Below are 17,814 nucleotides of genomic sequence, written 5' to 3'. Positions count from 1 at the left end.
AGTAGAAAGAGGGTAGAGGATGCTCTCAGATGCCATTGAAAGGACATGCAATCTTTTGTCTGATTTCCAAGTTTTACATACTTTGAAAACATGATAATAAAAGGAAAAATGATAAATGCTATAGTGTTACATGAAAAAAACCCAATATCCATTTATCATATAGGAGACTTCAGCGTAGCAGGAAAAAAGTACAAATTTTTTAAATAAATAGGTGTTTTTTGATATTATGGATATTTTTTCTCTTTTCTACTTTTAACTACTCAAAAAAATTTAACCGAGTATTTTAAAGCCAAGATAAAAAAAAAAAATGAAAAGGAGAGACTCTGCTCCAACTTCTCCTGTTCCAAGAAGACTGACCTACTCTGCTCTTTTCAGCAGAACTCACCATTCTCTGAGCTTTTGGAAACGTAGCAATTTTCAATCTCCTTTAGCAGAGAAAACCTGCCATTGCATCCCAATGTATAAAACAGAAAAAGTGGGGATTCTCTGTTTATAAAGACGGTGGGCAGTCAGAGCCTGCCTGATCAGCCCCCCTTCCCAAGGCAGCCCCCTCTACCTCAGCCCCAGCAGCCCCTGAACCAACTCAAGGGAACCACAGCTCCAAAAGCTTAGTTTTAAGACCACAGGGGAGCGGTTCATCATCCCAGTTCTGACTCCTTCTCACTCTGTAAGGTAATGATGTATCTTCCTGTCTATGGACTCCAGTCAACTGTGAATTCTTATAGAACAAGGGTTTGAATGTAGGCTTTCCTGTCACCGGAACTGAGGCTGTGATTCATTACGTGATGCAGGAATGCACAAACGAATAAAGTCAACGTCCTTTCTGCCATAACATTAGATGAAATATGAATATGATCAAGACTGTGACAAAAGAAATGGTGGGATTTGAAGCTAGAGTCTCTGAGCATGCCTCTCGTTTCTCTACTTCAAAAATACATCTGCAAATGTTATTTCTTTTGGGAGAGTCCTGGCCATCCATCATCCATCCATCCATCTGCCCACCCCCTCATCCACCCATTCACTTGTCCATCCACTCATCTGTCTGTTCATCCATCCATTCAACAAATGTATACAGAGCACCTACTCTGTGCCAAGCACTATGGGGATTCATTGATCAATAAAACAGACAGCCTTTACTAAACCTCAAGGAGCTTCCAGCTTTAGAGAATACTGACGAGTTAGCCACATAAATGCAAAATTATAATTTTGGAAAGTGCCCCAAGGAAGAGGTTCATGACTATAAAGACTCTAAGATGGGCATGGTACTCAGAAAGAGTTTTCTGAGAAACGGCTTGAGCTGGGAGTGAAGGGAGAAACAGAAGTTAACCAGTCAAAGAGGGGAGGGAATGACACTGCAGGCAGGAACAGCATGTGCAAAAGCCCCGTGGCTAGAGTGAGCTCGGCAGGGGTGAGACGCCGCCAGCACACGGTGGGGCTGGAGCACACGGAATGAGCAAGAAACCAAAGGCAGATGCTGAAGATGAGACTGGAGGAGTAAGAAGGGCTGGAGGCTGTGCTAAGAATTATATGCTTTATCTTAAAGAAGCACGTGGCTGCCATCTGAAAGCTGGCCCCATCTATCTTTTAGATGCCAGCACATCAAACCAAGCCTGTAGTGATTTTGAACTTAATATCTAATTCCTAAATCATTTGGCTTAATAGGTTATTTTCTTTTCATAAAACAGTGAAGTTCAAGCATTTGACTCTTCTTCCCATTCACTTGGAAAATCACTCCAGAAAGCAAAGCAGTACTTCTTTTGTCTTCCTGATGCGTGGTTTTGAAAATTCCTTGTAAATAATCCCTGAAAATCATCAGATTCATTCATAAAGTTATAACATTTTCTCAAATTGTTAGTAAATATAGGAGGAATAATGGATGACTTAAATATGCCATTAAAAATACTTCTGTATACAAATTACTATGTACAAAATAGGTAACAAGGATCTACTATATAGTGCAGGGGACTATATTCAATAGCTTGTAATACCAAAAACTAACACAATATTGTAAATCAACTATACTTCAATAAAGAAAAATACTTCTGTGGAATTAAACCTGAAAAAAAATTATATGCTTTATCTTAGGAGGCACTGGGAAACCAGTGGAAGGTTTTTAACCAGGGGAGTGACATGGTTTGCAATTTTTTTGGTGGGGGAGGTATTAGGTTTATTTATTTGTTTATTTTTTAAATTGTTGTTTATTTCTTAATTAGGTTCCATCCCCAGGACCTTGAGCAAGCTAGGCACATACTCTCCCACTGAGCTATACCCTCCCACGGTTGGCATTTTGCATAGAACACTCTGGCTGCAAAATGAATATAGGTCAGAAGGGAGAACTTTATGTGAGGGTTCAAGGAACAAACGGGCCCAGTAAGAGGGCTACAGCGGAAGTGGTTTCCCCAGGGGAGATCCACAGTTGCAGTATGAAAGGAGGTGATGAGGAAGGAGAATAAAGACTGAGAATGAGGGATGGGGGAGACTGCTGCTTTCAGAGGGCCATAGGGGGCTGAGACATGGGGCAGGCAGAAGTTCTGACCAGCGAAGGGATAAATGCTGGCACAGCTGAGGATTGAAGCTGGAGGGCTCCTATGTTGGGACGGTAACTAATAAAATGTAGGAGAGTGGAGGAGCATGAGGATTTGCCTGAACAGAGTCTTGAGCTGGACGGACATCCGGTTGGGGCAACGGCAGGACCACACGCCGGGCGTCCTGCCCACGGCTGTAAAGCTGAGTGCACCTGAGGCTGGCAAGCAGGTGTCAGGGAATCAGCAGGCGGCAACTTCCAGTCTGAGGCAGCGGCAAACCCGAACTACAGCGCTTGATTCACTTGTATGTTTCTGGCAACTTTTCTGTTCTGCAAATAGGCCCAGTGTCAGAGCTGGAAATGCTCAGGCCTCCGAGAGGACTGAGGACATGACCACAACGGGATGCCCCCGGCCCAGGCCTCAGACGGATGGAGGGCTCCCAGGGCTGAGCGGACAGCTCCTTCAGCGGCACCCACGGGGAGGTTCAACCCCAGTCCCAGGCCGGCTGAAGGTCCATTTCAAGGGCAGGACGCTTTTCCACAATCAACATCACACACAGGCCTCACAGAGGGAAGGGATTTATGTAAGAGAAAAAGTGGAAAAAGAAGACCATCTGGGACAAAGAAATGACATCTCCACCTGTTTCTAATTACATCTAACAGCCAGTCCAGGACAGAGGAGGGAGAAAGGGTTACCGGGGCTGGAAGAAATGCTCTCAGCAGAACCATGTCTTAAATCGCTCTCAGAAAAGAGCCTTCAGAAAGCAGACCAACTTAGGGGAGCTGGGAGCCTCGTGGAGACGACATCGATGACCAGAACAGAGCCTGCATTTGGCAAGATGGCTGTTGTAAGTCTGTGTGGTAATAAACAGAGCTGTCTATATTTCAATAAAAAAAAAGAATCCCTTACACAAGTAGAAAAGTATGGAACTGAACAGCATAAACAGGGACACACACTGAAGACGTCATCCTAACCCAGTAGGAATTTTTGATGTATGATAATATATTAGAAAGAATATATTAGCCACTCCCACTACAATAAAGGGCAAATGGCAGAGGGGGAAAGAAAACCCAAAGCCGTCAAACGCGCCCGTGCCGGCCAGGTGCCGGGTTTCAGGGGTGCTGGGTTTCAGAAATGCCTCGCTCTGTTAGCATCTGCAGAGGAATGAGCTGGGCTGGTGCTAATTCCTTTGTTAATAATGGGTCACATCTGTTGAGAACTTACTGTGTGCCAGACATGGTGCTGAGAGGTTTTATATCTATCACTCCCGATAAACCTCACGGCTGCTCTGTAGAGGAAGAGGGGGAGACAGCTTCTCTCCTGCAGGGTCTGGAGGGCCCTGGAAGAGTGTTAATTCTCTTGATGAATAGCTGAGCATCTGGTTAGGGACCAGGCTGCCACGGGAAGAGCTCCAGCAACAACACACCACTAAGTCAGAACACGATGTGCTTCTGAGGCCACTGGAGCCAAGGGTCGCTCCTATGATGAGGGGCTAGCTGTTCACCCTCCACGCCTGCGTATCCTGCCATCCGCCAGAGCGGTGCTCCCACGGCGTGTGGCCCCGGCAACAGGGCAGCCCAGGCCAGAGGAGCAGAGAAGGAAGGCAGACTTGGGCTTGCAAACCTCCAGACCCAGCTCTTCCACTGACAAACTGGGTGTCTTAGGCTGGTAGGTCCCTTCACCTCGGGGGGCTTCATTTTCCTTATCAGAAAATGCAAGTAATCATATCTTCAAGGGCGATGTGAGAGTGACAGGCGATAATCCCATGGAATGCCCAGCCCATCACAGGAACTGAGCATAGACGAAAGAAGCAAAAACAACGAAATCATTAAGCATCACGGGACTTAGACGTGCGCGCTGAGCCAAGCCCCCAGTGTTGGCATGGAGACCACTGCCATCCGCGCCCAACACCGCTGGCTGTCCGCCCAGATGCCGTGGGTCCCTCTATCCATTCACAATGCCCAGCTCCACCTTTGCATGCTTTCGCTCCTAGTGGATGGTGCTGTCAGAGGCCAGTTCCCCCAGGGTGCACGGGGAGAGAGGGGAAACTGAGGCTCGCATGGCTTACCTGATACCCAAAGTCCCATGACTGGGACATGAGGGACATGGGATTTGAAGCCAAGCTTTTCTAATCTCAAGAAGGAGGTGGTGGTTCAGTGTTCCTGGCGCACAGAGGCAAAGGCCAAACGAGAAGGACTGACTTCCTTGGAAGTCCCAGGACTGGGAACTAAACCTGAACAGCTTCAGAGAATATGAAACTGGAACTTGCTGTCCCGACCCATTTGTGTTTGGCGGGGTACACTTACTCAGACGTGAAACATGGCTGCAGCCATGAGGCTTCGTTCTGAAGTCTGGTTGAGACTGAGAAAGAAAAGCCACAACTCGGGTGAGGAGAGCCAGGTCCAGTCCAAAGGAGCTGGCTGGGCTGCCAGGGTACCTGGGCAGTTTTAACAGAGAGACTTGAAAACAAGTCAGTCCTTTCCAGAGCAGACACTTGCACTTGTCTGGGCCCTGTCATCCCAGAAGGCCCAGTGCCCTCCCGTGTGGCTGAGTGGCTGCAGGGGAGGGGGAAGGAGTCCCAGGCCGGGAGTCACAAGCCCTGGAAGCTGTCTGTGGTTCAGCCCCCATGAGACCCTGGGCAAGCATCAGAGGCCCTGTTTATGAGGAAGAAGCTTTGTGGTTCTACCCCAGGGAGGACACAGGGGAGTTGCTGGGGACTTGTTAAAGTTATGACCTGTTTCCCTAGCGGCAGGGCGAGGGATGCTGAGAGCAGAGGAGGGAAGTGTGAGGGAGGTGACTGCCTCTTTGAATGTATGGTCCCCTCCAGAAGGTGAAGGTCCCAAACAGTTGCCCTGTCAAATCGGCAAGGAAGCAGCTCATTCAAGCATAGGAATTCTTAAAATAAAACAAAGCTAAGAGCACAAACACGCCTCACCCACCTATGGACAAAGATTCTCATGTTCTCTCACTAATAGAGCCAGCAAACTGATGGAAATGATGGAACAGAGGCTGGCTCAGAGCGGAACCCTAAGCGGAGCTCGGGGCTGGCTGGCCCCATGCTGAAGCTCAGGGTTAGAAAAGCACAGGGGAGGGAGTATTTGTCACTTTTTAGGCACCTCCTTTAGCACTGAATCCTCTTCCAGTGTGGGGAGCCCTCCCCTGTGTGAGTCTCAGGGGCAGGGGGAGGCTGTGCTGAAACAGCCACAAATGCCAGCCACCTGATTCTCCTGGGGTGCCTGGACCCCCAAAGACAGGGGCCTAATCTCAGCGAGAGCAAGATGCAAGATGCCAAGGGAAGCCTGGGAGGCTGTGTCCAGGGTACCACGCCAGGCTCCTCCTGGGGCCTGGCCCAGCAGGTGTCAGGGTCCTGGCCCCTCAGGTTTCTCATCTCCCAGTCTGGCTCTCCAGCCTTCCTGGAAATTCTGAGAGCCACCAGACATCCTTCTAGTCCATTCTGATTCTGCCAAAATGAGACGAAGGCAGTCCTTTCCGCTGGTCCCTGGAACCCCAGCCTGGTGCACACTCCACATGGCAGTGACTCATTCATCTGTGGATTTCCATGTTTATCACATATTCCGCTCTTTTAAAATACCAAGAAAGCAAATTTGCTCTGTAACTTATACAAGCGTTTCTCACAGGCCAAGAAGGGAGTTTGGGGCAGTGGCTCGCAGCAGGGGAGCTGGTGCTGGAGGTTCTTGGTTTGCCCTGGAGGAGTCCCTAGCCTCACTTGTTGGCAGCTCTCACAGAAAAGTGAGAAGGGTTGGGTTGAAAAGAATAGGAAATCCAATGTATTACCAACATGTCACCATCACATGGTCACACAGATCTCACCTGAATTCACCGGTGTGGGTCTGTACCAAGCCAGGTAAGCTTGGTGTGGTCGGTCGTGGACACTCGCTAACATCCAACCTGGGAGGGGCACCCAAATGCAGTCATTCAAGGGAAATGCCTCAAACATCTATGACATATTTCTAGATATTCACCCGTGTGCTCTGTAAAGCACTCCTCCAGGCAAAAAAAAAACACCACAGCATAAAAATAAAAGACACACAGGGTCACAGGAAAATTATTTGATTTCCCCATCAGTTCAATTTATCACCACAGACACTCTGTGTGGTTAAAAACCAGATTGTTTTCCTCTTCTCGCTCACACCCTGCTCATTACCAGCTGCAAACACACTTCCTGTTCATGGCAAGGCCATACCAATTTGGTGCCTAATCTCAAACCCTGTGAAATGTTGCCTAGCGTCTATGGAAATTTCCTTTCCGATGAATGATTGACTGTGTGCCAGGCATTCAGAAAGAATCACTCAGGGAAGAGCGTGTTTGTTCTATAAAGGCAAACCTTCCTACTCAAAAAAGACTTTTTTTTTTTCCTGCCAGGAAAGTTGAGAACGGATTGGAGTACTTCATCTTTGCTCGGGGACTGAAAGGCAGTCACGGAAAGGAGGGAGAAGGGGGCCCTGTGGGATTCTGACGGGTGTTACTTTTTTCTTGGGAGTACTAGGAAAAAAATCAGTTGAAAACGAGAGCTTCTTCCAAAGAGCTCTTGATGATGAAAATACCAGCACGGTGCTCAAAATGGAACAGTAATTAATGGGAGTGGTATTTTGGGGCGTACAGATGACTCAGAATCCAACAATGGGATCCTAGGTAATGTCTTCCTGGATCGCACAGCTCAGTGCTCTATCCCCTTCCTAAGCACCTAGGACAGAGTGTGTGTGTCAAAGGATGAGCCTCCCCACCCGCCCCTGAAAAATAATAAAAGGTAGAAAAATTCCAAGGCCCCCCTTTCCCTCCAGCTTCTCCCACACCCCACATCTCAACTCCTGGCAGCCACACTTCCCGTGCCGGGAGGTCTGCTTGCCGACTGCACTTTACAGAGGACGGGGTTGGGTGGAGAATGAAAGAGAAGGTTCTAGGACTTGGCAAGGCAATTAGAATGTGACCTCTTTAAGTTACTCAAACAACTTACTTTTGAAACACCCAGTGTTTATCCGTGGAGCAATGTGATTGGAAGGCAGATGAGGGTTTAGGGAAAAGGTCTGAGGAGGATAAAAATAGTCTTGGCTTCAGGGTGGAAATCCAAGCCCTGTCAATGGTACTTGCGATGATTTTTCCTTTAATACCAGCACCCCAGAGAACAGTGCTATCAGAACAAGAGCAGACTGCCCAAGTTCTCCGCAGGGGCCGGGAAGCCAAAGGCAGGCAAGGTCTTGGGTCTCCTGCAAAGCTGCCATCTTGGCCCAGAGGCCGTCTGTACCCTCATGTTCCAGCGCCCGGTCTTCCAAGTCACCCAGATTCCCTCACCCCAGGAGGGGGGCTGTGCCAGGGTGGCTGACTCACCGTCATCTCCTCTGGGTTTCCACCGGCTATTTCCACCACCCTCAGGGCGGGGGCCACCTTCACCCTGGCGCGGGTCATGAACTGGATGACAGATGAGCTGTCCTGTACAAGACACAATACGACTCACTGTCAGGTGTTTCCATCACAACGGCTGGGCCTCCAGAGTCTGAGCACAATCGAACTTCGTGTGGAGCAGACAAAAAGTTTATCACTGAACGATACAGAAATTTCTACTCTCTTGAGGATTCCTTTATGTGGGTGGAGGAATGGACGCTGAAAAACTCTGGAGTTTCAGCACTCCTTAACACATGCAGGCTTGAGTGCTATGGTTTCCAAGTGGTAAGAGCCAGATACTTAGTTCTTGATATTGACACACCCACAAAGAGTAGAGAAGAAACACAGCTGTTTGTGTCCGGCAAATCTAGACCCGGCATTCCACAGAAGGCATCTGATTTACATTTCTCAAGCATCTTCCTGCCCTGACCACAACCCTCAAACTCTTCACACGAGTCCCTTTCAACTCTTTGTGCTTAAGTGAAGCTGTTTTGGGGTGAAAGCCATTTAAGCTGGAAAAGAGGGTACCTGACGGAGAGATGAGAGAGTTGGGGAAGCATCTGGCTTATAATCAGGCTACGACCGGAGGAGAGAAGGGGCGGGGTGGGGGCGGGCACACGTGAGACTCAGGAGGAGCCCACCAGCCGGACTCCACCGGAAGCGTTGACGTGGGCACAGATGTAAAGCCACTGATCTGGATGATGAGGGGATGACTCCAAGGCAGGGATGGAGAAGGAATCTGGGAAAAGGCAGCGGGGTTGGCAAAACCAGGGCTTAGGGAAGAGCTGGAACATCCAGTCAGCGGTACAGAAGGTGTGGCACTGACTGTGCAGAGGTGAGCTGGCTCCTGTTGTGGAAACAGAGGGCAGACAACCGAAGCATTCAGCGTCCAGCCAGTGGGGGTGGCTGGTCTCTGCCAGCACAGTGTCTTCGGCGTACCCACCCACGTTTACTCATCCTGCCTGTCACGCAAGGAGGTACATATCAGATGCCAGCTTTGACCCCTTTCTGCCTAAATCTAACCCCCAAAATGAAAGTAGAGGACTCCTCCTAAAGAAAACAGTTCCCGGGGTGGGGCACTCAGCTCATTCTTCCAAAGAAACCACGAAGACCCTCCTGGGAGGACACATGGGACGCCACTTTGTGTACCTGACCTGGGAGCTATGCACTGGTTATTGTCCTTTTTTAAAACAGCAATAGAACACATTTGAAGTGCCTATGGGAAGCTTGTCATTCAAAGGAACTATTCACATTAAGCAGCAAATAGTTTTGTATGCAATATCTTTTACCAATTTAACAGTTTTGTAGATCTGTTGTTTTCTGTGTCAGGATCTGCTGAATATTCAATCTTGGATAATCATCATCATCTTGGATATTGCTAGTGACGATAATAATTATCCAAGTTAAAGGCTGAATAGATGAGGAGCCTGGCACAGAACAGGCCCCTTGTGTTTGTGAAAAATACACACTTTAAAAGAAATCAGATTCCTCTGATAATTAAAAAAATAATCAGATCCTACATTTCAAATGAAAACTTGTTAAGTTCAAATTTTCTTGTCTGGGGTTGGACCTTCAGGTCAAAGGAAAATAAACACACATGTAGCCCCAGGCGAACCACAAGGCTGGCTCTGCTCCACATCCTTAGGGAGGCTGGAGCCCTAAGGAGTTGTGGCTGGCCTCTTCTTGAGGACCAACAGAGGCCTTCCTCTGACCTGGATTTTCTGCTGGTTTCTGCTGAAAGGGGGCTTCCAGGGAGCATGGTCCTCCAATACCCACATGTGACACCCCATGGCTTTCTGCTGTCTCAGGGTGCAGACTGAGCTGGATGGCCTAAGGGGACAGCAGTCAGTGGAACATGTTCCTTGGCAAAGGGTCACCACTGATTGCTAAGAGAGAGAGAGAGAGAGAGAAGAGAGGCAGAAAACCAGGCCAAAGCTGGGTACAAGCAGCAGCCGTCTGGGTTGAGAGTGAAGGAGAAATCCCAGTAGCTTCCTGCCATTAGTGCTGTATCAGGGCTCTGTTGACAGTGACAAGTGTGGCCTGGGAGTAAAACTGTCACCAGGGCTGTTGGTCAAGAAGATGAACAGGATGGGTCAGTGTACAGAATTCACAGTCTCTCAATCTGACCTGGGGACCCATGCCAGGAAGGCACAACTGTGATGTGACATTCTGGAATCATAGGGTGGCCAGTGGTGCTCGAGTTCATGCCTGGTCCCCTCCCAACCTTCCTTCTTTAAGGGAGATGTAGGACCAGAAAGCATTGCTGTGTGAGCCCAACTTGCCCCATTCTATGGATTTAATGTGAACCCTACCCAATTACCCAGGACATTTTTCATAGAACTAGAACAAATAAACTTAAATTTGTATGGAACCACAAAAGACCCAGAATTGCCAAATAATCCTGAGGAAAAAGAATAAGCTGGAGGCATAATCCTCCCTGACTTCAGACAATACTAAAGAACTACAGTCATCAAAACAGCGCAGTATTGGTACAAAAACAGACATAGGGATCAATGGAACAAAATAGAGAGCCCAGAAATAAATCCACAGACCTATGGTCAATTAATTTTTGACAAAGGAGGCAAGAATATACAATCGAGAAGAGACAGTCTTTTCTGTTTCCAAACCAGTTTCCCTTCAAAGAAACCAGGGAAAGCAGAACAGTTTCCAGCCCTCCACCATGTGGGGCTGCACCAGCCAGAGACGGAAAGTGGGTAAAACATCCCACACCCCCCCGTGCCTGTGACGTATCAGGCCAGCATGTTCCTGTCATGCCTAATTTAAAAAATAACACCGGAGTGACTTTTCTAAGGATATTCATTCATACACTGACAGGTTTATATGGATGAACACATTTACTTTTTCCAGAGGAAAACAGTCTCTGCGGCTAACATGCAAGTTTTGTTTTATCTGCACATGCAATTATTTTAAAAGCATCTTGTTGAATGTAGCCTTTTATACTCACCAGATCTTATGTTAAAATAAATCATAGTGAATTTGTATGATTTTTTTTAAGGGCCACCAATTCACTGACAGGTACTTTTTATGAACCACTTTTGATTAACTCATAATAGCAAACTGGCCTGAGGTTCAAAAGCTGGAATTCCATGAGACAAGGTTTCATCTAAACAAGGGGTTGGCAATCTATGACCAGCCCTTTGCTGGTTTTTGTAAAGTATTATCGGCACATAGCCACACCCATTCCTGTGCGTATGGGCTATGGTTCCTTTCACAACACAATGGCAGAGTTGGGCAGTGGCAAGAGACTACAGTCTGTAAAGTTAAGATATCTCTTACTGGCCTTTTTAGAAAAGATCTGCCAACCCGGATCTAAAATGTGGTCCCTAGACCAGCAGTACTGGCATATCCCGGAAGTGTGTCAGAAATGCAGAATCTCAGACTCTACCCCAAGGAAATTGTGTTTTTACAATGTCCCCAGGTGATTCTGATGCAAGCTAAAATCTGAGAAACTTAACTGTGCAGATGAAACACCTACGGAGCTTGCTAAAATGGAGATGCTGATTCAGTGAGACTGGGGTGGAGTCCAAGATGCTGCAGCTCTAATGAGCTCCCAAGGTGGCGCTCACACTGCTGGTCACACTCTGAATGACAAGGGTCTGGTATGTTTCCCTGGCATCCTCCCGCAGCAGAGTTATCGATGGTGCTGGCCAGGCCTGTTTTACAAGGGGCAGTGGGAGTTTTTCCTGAGGAAACCAATTCACAGGCTTTTAAATGAAGCCCGAGTGTAAGGTTCCTCAGGACTTACCTTCTTCAGTATTTCTGTGTTCAGCAGCATGTAAATGTCTATAGTTCGACTTTCTTCTTTAGCGAGTGCACTGAGGTTACAGTGCATTGTTAGGCAAGATATTCCTGGTTTTTCACAGTCCTGAGGGGAAAAAAAATCAGAGAACTGTCAAATGGTATTAAGAACAAAGACAAGCACAGCAATTTATAAAACAGAGGGCTCCCCGAGCTTCTATTCTGGGAACTAAGTTAATTCTAGGCAGAGGAAAATTGTAGGAAGATGCATTCACTCCCTCTTGCCACCAGAGGGCAATCAAGGGACTCCCTCTCTGGTGGGCACCGGAGCATGCCTTAAAGTTAAAGCTCACTGGTGTACCTTACCAAAAAATTGGATTTCGCAAGGAGAAAGAATTTTTTTTTAAAGAAACACATTTACATATTCCGGAAGCATCCCTCTTACGAGATTTAAACCCAAGGTGTATTTCCTACATTATATGATTTCTGCCTGTGAAGTGACAAATAAATACTTTCATGCCCCTTTTTTAGGTTGGGTAAATTGGAGGGCTGAGAAGTCACATGACATAAGAAAACACAGGAGGAAAGGAAAACATACGTTTAACTAAGAAAACACACGAATTACAGCTAGAAACCTAAATTCCAAATTTAAGTTACCAAAGAGGAATTCTTCTGTATCATAGGATCCAAATTGTGTGATTTTTGTGATGTTTCACGTGTAGGGTGAAACTTTCAGCCAGATACAGAGCTGTATCTGTCAGACAACTAGATATCAGTATGTCTAACAATTCTAGGGCTTTAAAAAATACTTGAATCATCAGCATTACAAAAGTACAAACATCCCAACCTTCCAAGTGGTAAACAGTTCTAATTCTTCTACTGGAAAAAAAAGTGAGGAAGGAAATATGAGGCCAAAATAAGGAGATGTAGAAATGCAACCAAAGATGTGAAGAAAGGAGGCCTTGGAAAAGCATGTGACTCCATCTTTAATACCGTCACTTTTTTAAAAAATCGAGGTATAACTTACATACAGCAAACGAACTAAATCTTAAGGGTCCATCTTGATGCATTTTTACATGTCTACACCAGATCAAGATGCAGAACCTTTCCAGCACCTAAGCAGTTTCCTTCATGCCCCCACCTGTCAATATTCCTCCAAAAGTAACCACTATCCTGACCAACATGGCCAGTTTTGCTATTTTTGAAATTCATATACATGGAATATTACATGAGTCCCTTTGTCTCTAACTTCTTTCACTCCATATACCTGGGAGTTGAATTGCTGGGTCATAGGGTACACATTTGTTTAGTTTTAGTATATGTCGCCTAACAGAAGGGCACAAAGTGAACAAGAACCACCACTTTTATATATACATATTTTTTTCTACTTTTTATATATATGGACATTTTTGAAGAATGATTTTTTTTATTTTGGAGGAGGCGTGGGAGGTAATTAGGTTTACTTCTTTCTTTATTTTTAGAGGAGGTACTGAGGATTGAACTCAAGACCTTGTGCATGCTAAGCATGCACTCTACCACTTGAGCTATACCCTCCCCACCGAACCACCATTCTTGATTAGACTCATACTATCTGGAAAACTGTTTTACTTTGTGCTTGGTGGGTTGCAAAGGTTTTTCCCTTTGCCGGTTAATGGAATACGAAATGTAAGTTTAAAACTTTGACAGAAACTTCAGGCTGAAAAACAGGACTTGTCGACAGTCCTTGTGACTTTCTAAGCCAATTGATTAAAAGCAAATTTGGGAAGGAATAAATGCCAAGTAGAAAACGGGTCTCTCATCTCTGACTTGCCTTCCTAGTGAGGACCACCCATGCTAACACAAACAGTAAGCAAATTCTTACCAAGACTTTTCTTCCAGATTTTGTGAAAAATGCAAAGATTGTATGGAAGATGTTTTCTTGTTCTTGAGGGATGATGCAGGGGGTTGGATTCTTCTGGAAAGAACAGTTTCCCTTCTCGTGGCCCACCTGCAAATGAAAAGAAAAGTCAGAGTGCTTCATCCCAAGAACAGATCACGAGCCTGGAATCCCTTATTGCAGAGGCGGTCGCGGTAGAGCCCAAAGTCAGCTCACCACACAGTAACGGCTGAAAAGCTGAAGGGGCAGAAGCAGTAGCACCAACAAGGCCAAATAATAAAAGACGTGGCTGCTCGGTCATTAAATAATTGAGATGAGGTGGGACATAGCACACAAGTGAGATGTGATCAGGGAACAGCTAAGATTTTGGGAGCAAAATAAACTTTAAAAACGTCCTTTCGGCAACTCTTGAGATGAACATTCATGTTCTTTGTCTGGATGAGGAAAATGGAACTCAGGTTAAGCCACATGTCAACAATCACACAGACTAGAACTCAGATTTTGAAACCAGATCTTCTGAGTTCCAATCTTTCCACATAGTCTGCTGACAGAGGTGTTCAAACTGTGTTCCATGGAACCCCTAGGGTGCCGTGAAACTCTGAGATGAGATGAGAAGGGGCACCATGCAGGACTGCTCTGGGCCCCCATCTCTGTTCCAACTACAGCATAAGCCACATATAATGTAATTTAAAACCAGGGTTCTGTTACCAAAAAATTCCCCCCAAACAAAATAAAAACAGTTGGGCAGCCACTGCACTGAGCCACACAGGAGCTTACATACCCAGTGAGCTCCTGGTGAGGTATCTGATTTTGCTTCTGACAGCATTTAAAAGTCCAGTGGGAAAACGGTGCTGAGCAACAGCATAAACAATAGTGCATAGTCTTCTATGTGGATTTCTTTAAGAATTTTTGATGCTTAAATTGAGAGAATGTTGGAAAAAAGAAGCCTTCTTTATAAATTATCATGTCACAGTTTGTAGTTGAAGACTTGACATGACTTAAGGTCAAGGTGCAAAATTAATAGTTAGAAATTCAACATCGAGGATTGTGTTTACAATCCTGTTTCTAAGCAGAATCATCTATTTAAACTAAACTCTCCTATCTTTAATGCCCTTGAGTAAAATATAGTGTGTTTGCACTTACTCAAGAATATTTCAGCTTCTCATTCATGGCAGGGAGCAAGGCTTAATTTAAATTTCTTACATGGAAACTTTTAACAAGTGAATGATGCTGATTTTTTAAATAATGAACTATAAAACAAGACCCTCAGATTTACTAAATTCATTTCTATCTTTGGTCTGAATACATATGCCAGAAGATAAATAAGATGAAGATTTATTTCCTCAAATTAAATACTGGAAAAGAGAGTGCTGCCTTTAAAACTCTCATAGTTTTGAGCCTTAGCATTCTTTAAAAGTATCTCATCATTTGGTACTCTCTCAATTGCTTTATTTGAACCACAAAATCTGGGAAGACACTCCAGCCTGAAATGGTCTCAATCAATGTTGGTTTTGGACGCTTTTCCAGGCCACTGGAGGGAATTAATGGGAAGGAGGCAATGAGATTTAACAGATTTAGTCATTATTCCTGGGGTGCAACTGTTGTAAGTTGTGATAAATATTTTAAAGCTTATTTTTAGAAAGCAAAACATTAGTTGCGTATGTCGTGAGGCTCATGAATAATCACTTCTAAGACAAATTGGAAAAACAACCACTGAAATGTTATACAAATGGGTATTTGTGTCTTGTAATAAAGTTTCAGCATCAAACACGGATTCAAAATGTTCCACATTTCAAGTAAATTAGACGAACTGAAGATGACTTGCTTTAGAAAACTGTTGACTAAGAAAGTGGCTTAGTAATGCTATTTATCGATCTCAAAAGATGTACATCTGCATAAAATCATTTTGTGAAATGTTTGAGGGAAAACAGTAATATAAATTAATGTGTTACTCTTACATAATTTCAAGTGTATGACTACATGATTAGGTTAAGTATTATAAGTAGATAGTTGATTCTTTTCCTGTTGTTTTTTTTTAGGTAAATTTACATTCACCAAAATGCACAAATCTTAAGGGTACAGTTTAATGAATTCTGAAAAATGAAATCACCCACATAACCACCACCCCAGTAAAGGGAGAGAACACGTCCATCACTCCAGACAGCTCCCTCTGGCCCCTTTCTAGTCTCCCTGCCTATCCCAAAGGCAGTCGTAGCTCTGATTGCTGTTAAGTTGGCCAAAAAAAGTGTTAAATTTACCACATTAGAAACGCTGGGGGATAAACAACAAGGACCTACTGTATAGCACAGGGAACTATGTTAAATATCTTATAATAACCTATAATGGAAAAGAATCTGAGGAAGAATATATATGTATGTGTGTGTGTATAAATGAATCACTTTGCTGTACACCTGAAATTAACACAACATTGTAAATCAACTATTCTTCAATGAAAAAAAGGAAAAGTGGGGGATCACGTTCTGGGGGGGGTGCCCTTTATTTGGGCACATGTGGAACATTGTAGATGGAAAATATTTTGTTCATTGAGCATTTGAGAATTTGAATGTGTGTGCTCATGTTCTTAATTCCAATCATTTTTCAGTCCACTTTTCCCACGTGTCATCTGGAGTGGATATTTGCTTCAAGGCCCCTGGAGAACTGGTCCTTCTGTGGCTCTGTGGTGTTCATATCCCTCTGTTGAGATGACCAGGCCTGGCCACCCAGACGCCTTCTGTCTGGGTTGAGAGAGACAGAACTCTGAGTCTTGCAGGATGCATCAGGCCCTCATTAAAACCAGGAGTGGGGCAGACTTGCTCTTGGCTCTGCAATGGTTGATTTGGGTTTCCAGGCAGGGAGGGGACATGTGGGAGCAGAGCCCCAACCCAGCAAGTTTCACTAACGTGCGTGCGTCCTGAGGAGCCTGGCGCTGTCATCCTCACAGGAGGCCAGCATGTGGGGAGGGGGCTGGGAACAGCAGGAACAACCAAGCAAGGCACCAACACACGGGGCAGAGACGGGGCAGAGACGGGGCAGAGCTCTCTCTTCCTCTCCCTCCTCCCTAGGAGTTGGGGGGGGTGCTGGGAATGGGGTGATGAAGATGACGTGATGCGATCTGACATGACATTTGATCTGTCCCAGTGGAATCCGGAGAAGGAAAGTGGAGACTGAGTCTGTGGTGAATGAAAGTCTCAGTCAGTCCTGCTCCCGACTGTGGTTACACGGGAATCACTTCAGTCGGGGGAAACGACGTTTTTCTGGGTGGTTCAGGGTGGTCCTCTCTCAGAGGAGACTGAGGGTTGCTCGGTGATGCACGTGTCTGGTTCAGACCAGCTAATCCAGCTGTAGACGTTTCCTCAGCTAAAACTGAGCAATTCAGTCCCCGGCTGGGATCATCAGGGCGAGGGACTGTTCTGTGTGTGTGGATAGAATGTGTGGGATGGACAGGACGGTACCCAACACTTGTGCAGCCCTAGCAGTGTGCCCCCGTGAGGTGAGTGCTGCTACTTCACCATGTACAGATGGAGAAGCTGAGAGGTGAGGGGAGGCTGGGTCTCCCACGGGGCAGGCAGCAGAGCTGGATCAGAACACAGGCCCTCTGGCTCCAGAAACCTGTTTACAACCACCTCCCTGCTTCTCAGTTACAGAGGCTGAGGATGGGGCTGGGGTGGGAGTCATGCAGGGTGGAGAGTGGAGGTGGAGGGAAAACAGCCTTCCTATTCTTAACCCAGTCAAAGGGAAGGAACCCGGAGCCCACAAGCCCAGGAATCCCAGAGTCCTCCATCCTGACCCACTCCTGCTCCACAGCAAAAAAAAAAAAAAAAAAAAAAAAAAAATCACAAAAACCAAGAAACCATGGGAGATAAAGTGCCTGCTGGCTGGGAGGCCAGGCCACTCTGTGCTGTCTCAGGCTGGAAGGGGAACAGAGCATCCTGGAATGTTGTTTCTGGAAGGCAGCTCTGAGATCATGCGGTCCTGTGGCCTCGGCTGACAGATAAGGAACCAGAGGCCCCGAGTTTCAAGACTTGTCCAAGGTCACGTGATTGGTTGCCGGCAGTAAGCAGCCTCCACTGAAGCAATCCTGTGGCGCAGATGGCCTTGATGAACTTGACGGTCCCGGGCTTCAGCGCCTCACAACTATGGCAGTTCAGGTCTCCAGGGCCTCAGTCTCCTCGGTGTGAAGCTAGGACAGTGGCCAACCTGGCCACTAAGGTTGTCCTCAGTTGCTAATTGTGCACTTTGAGGACCATCTTGCAT

The 17,814-nt window shown here is 46.0% G+C and overlaps 1 protein-coding gene across 1 annotated transcript in view; it reads right to left on the bottom strand.

The window, feature by feature from the left end:
• ITGA9 (integrin subunit alpha 9) overlaps positions 1-17,814 on the bottom strand; it is a 310,689-nt gene that overhangs the window by 21,666 nt on the left and 271,209 nt on the right. The window contains exons 24-26 of the mRNA XM_072940989.1: positions 13,546-13,671; positions 11,692-11,811; positions 7,872-7,973 (exon numbers count right to left, since the gene is read on the bottom strand). Of these exons, the coding sequence (XP_072797090.1) occupies positions 7,872-7,973; positions 11,692-11,811; positions 13,546-13,671 (348 nt within the window). The remainder of the gene's footprint in view (positions 1-7,871; positions 7,974-11,691; positions 11,812-13,545; positions 13,672-17,814) is intronic.

The sequence above is a fragment of the Vicugna pacos genome, chromosome 17 (assembly GCF_048564905.1).
Source record: "Vicugna pacos chromosome 17, VicPac4, whole genome shotgun sequence".
NCBI classification, from domain to species: domain Eukaryota; kingdom Metazoa; phylum Chordata; class Mammalia; order Artiodactyla; family Camelidae; genus Vicugna; species Vicugna pacos.
This window is presented reverse-complemented; position numbering and strand designations above follow the sequence as displayed.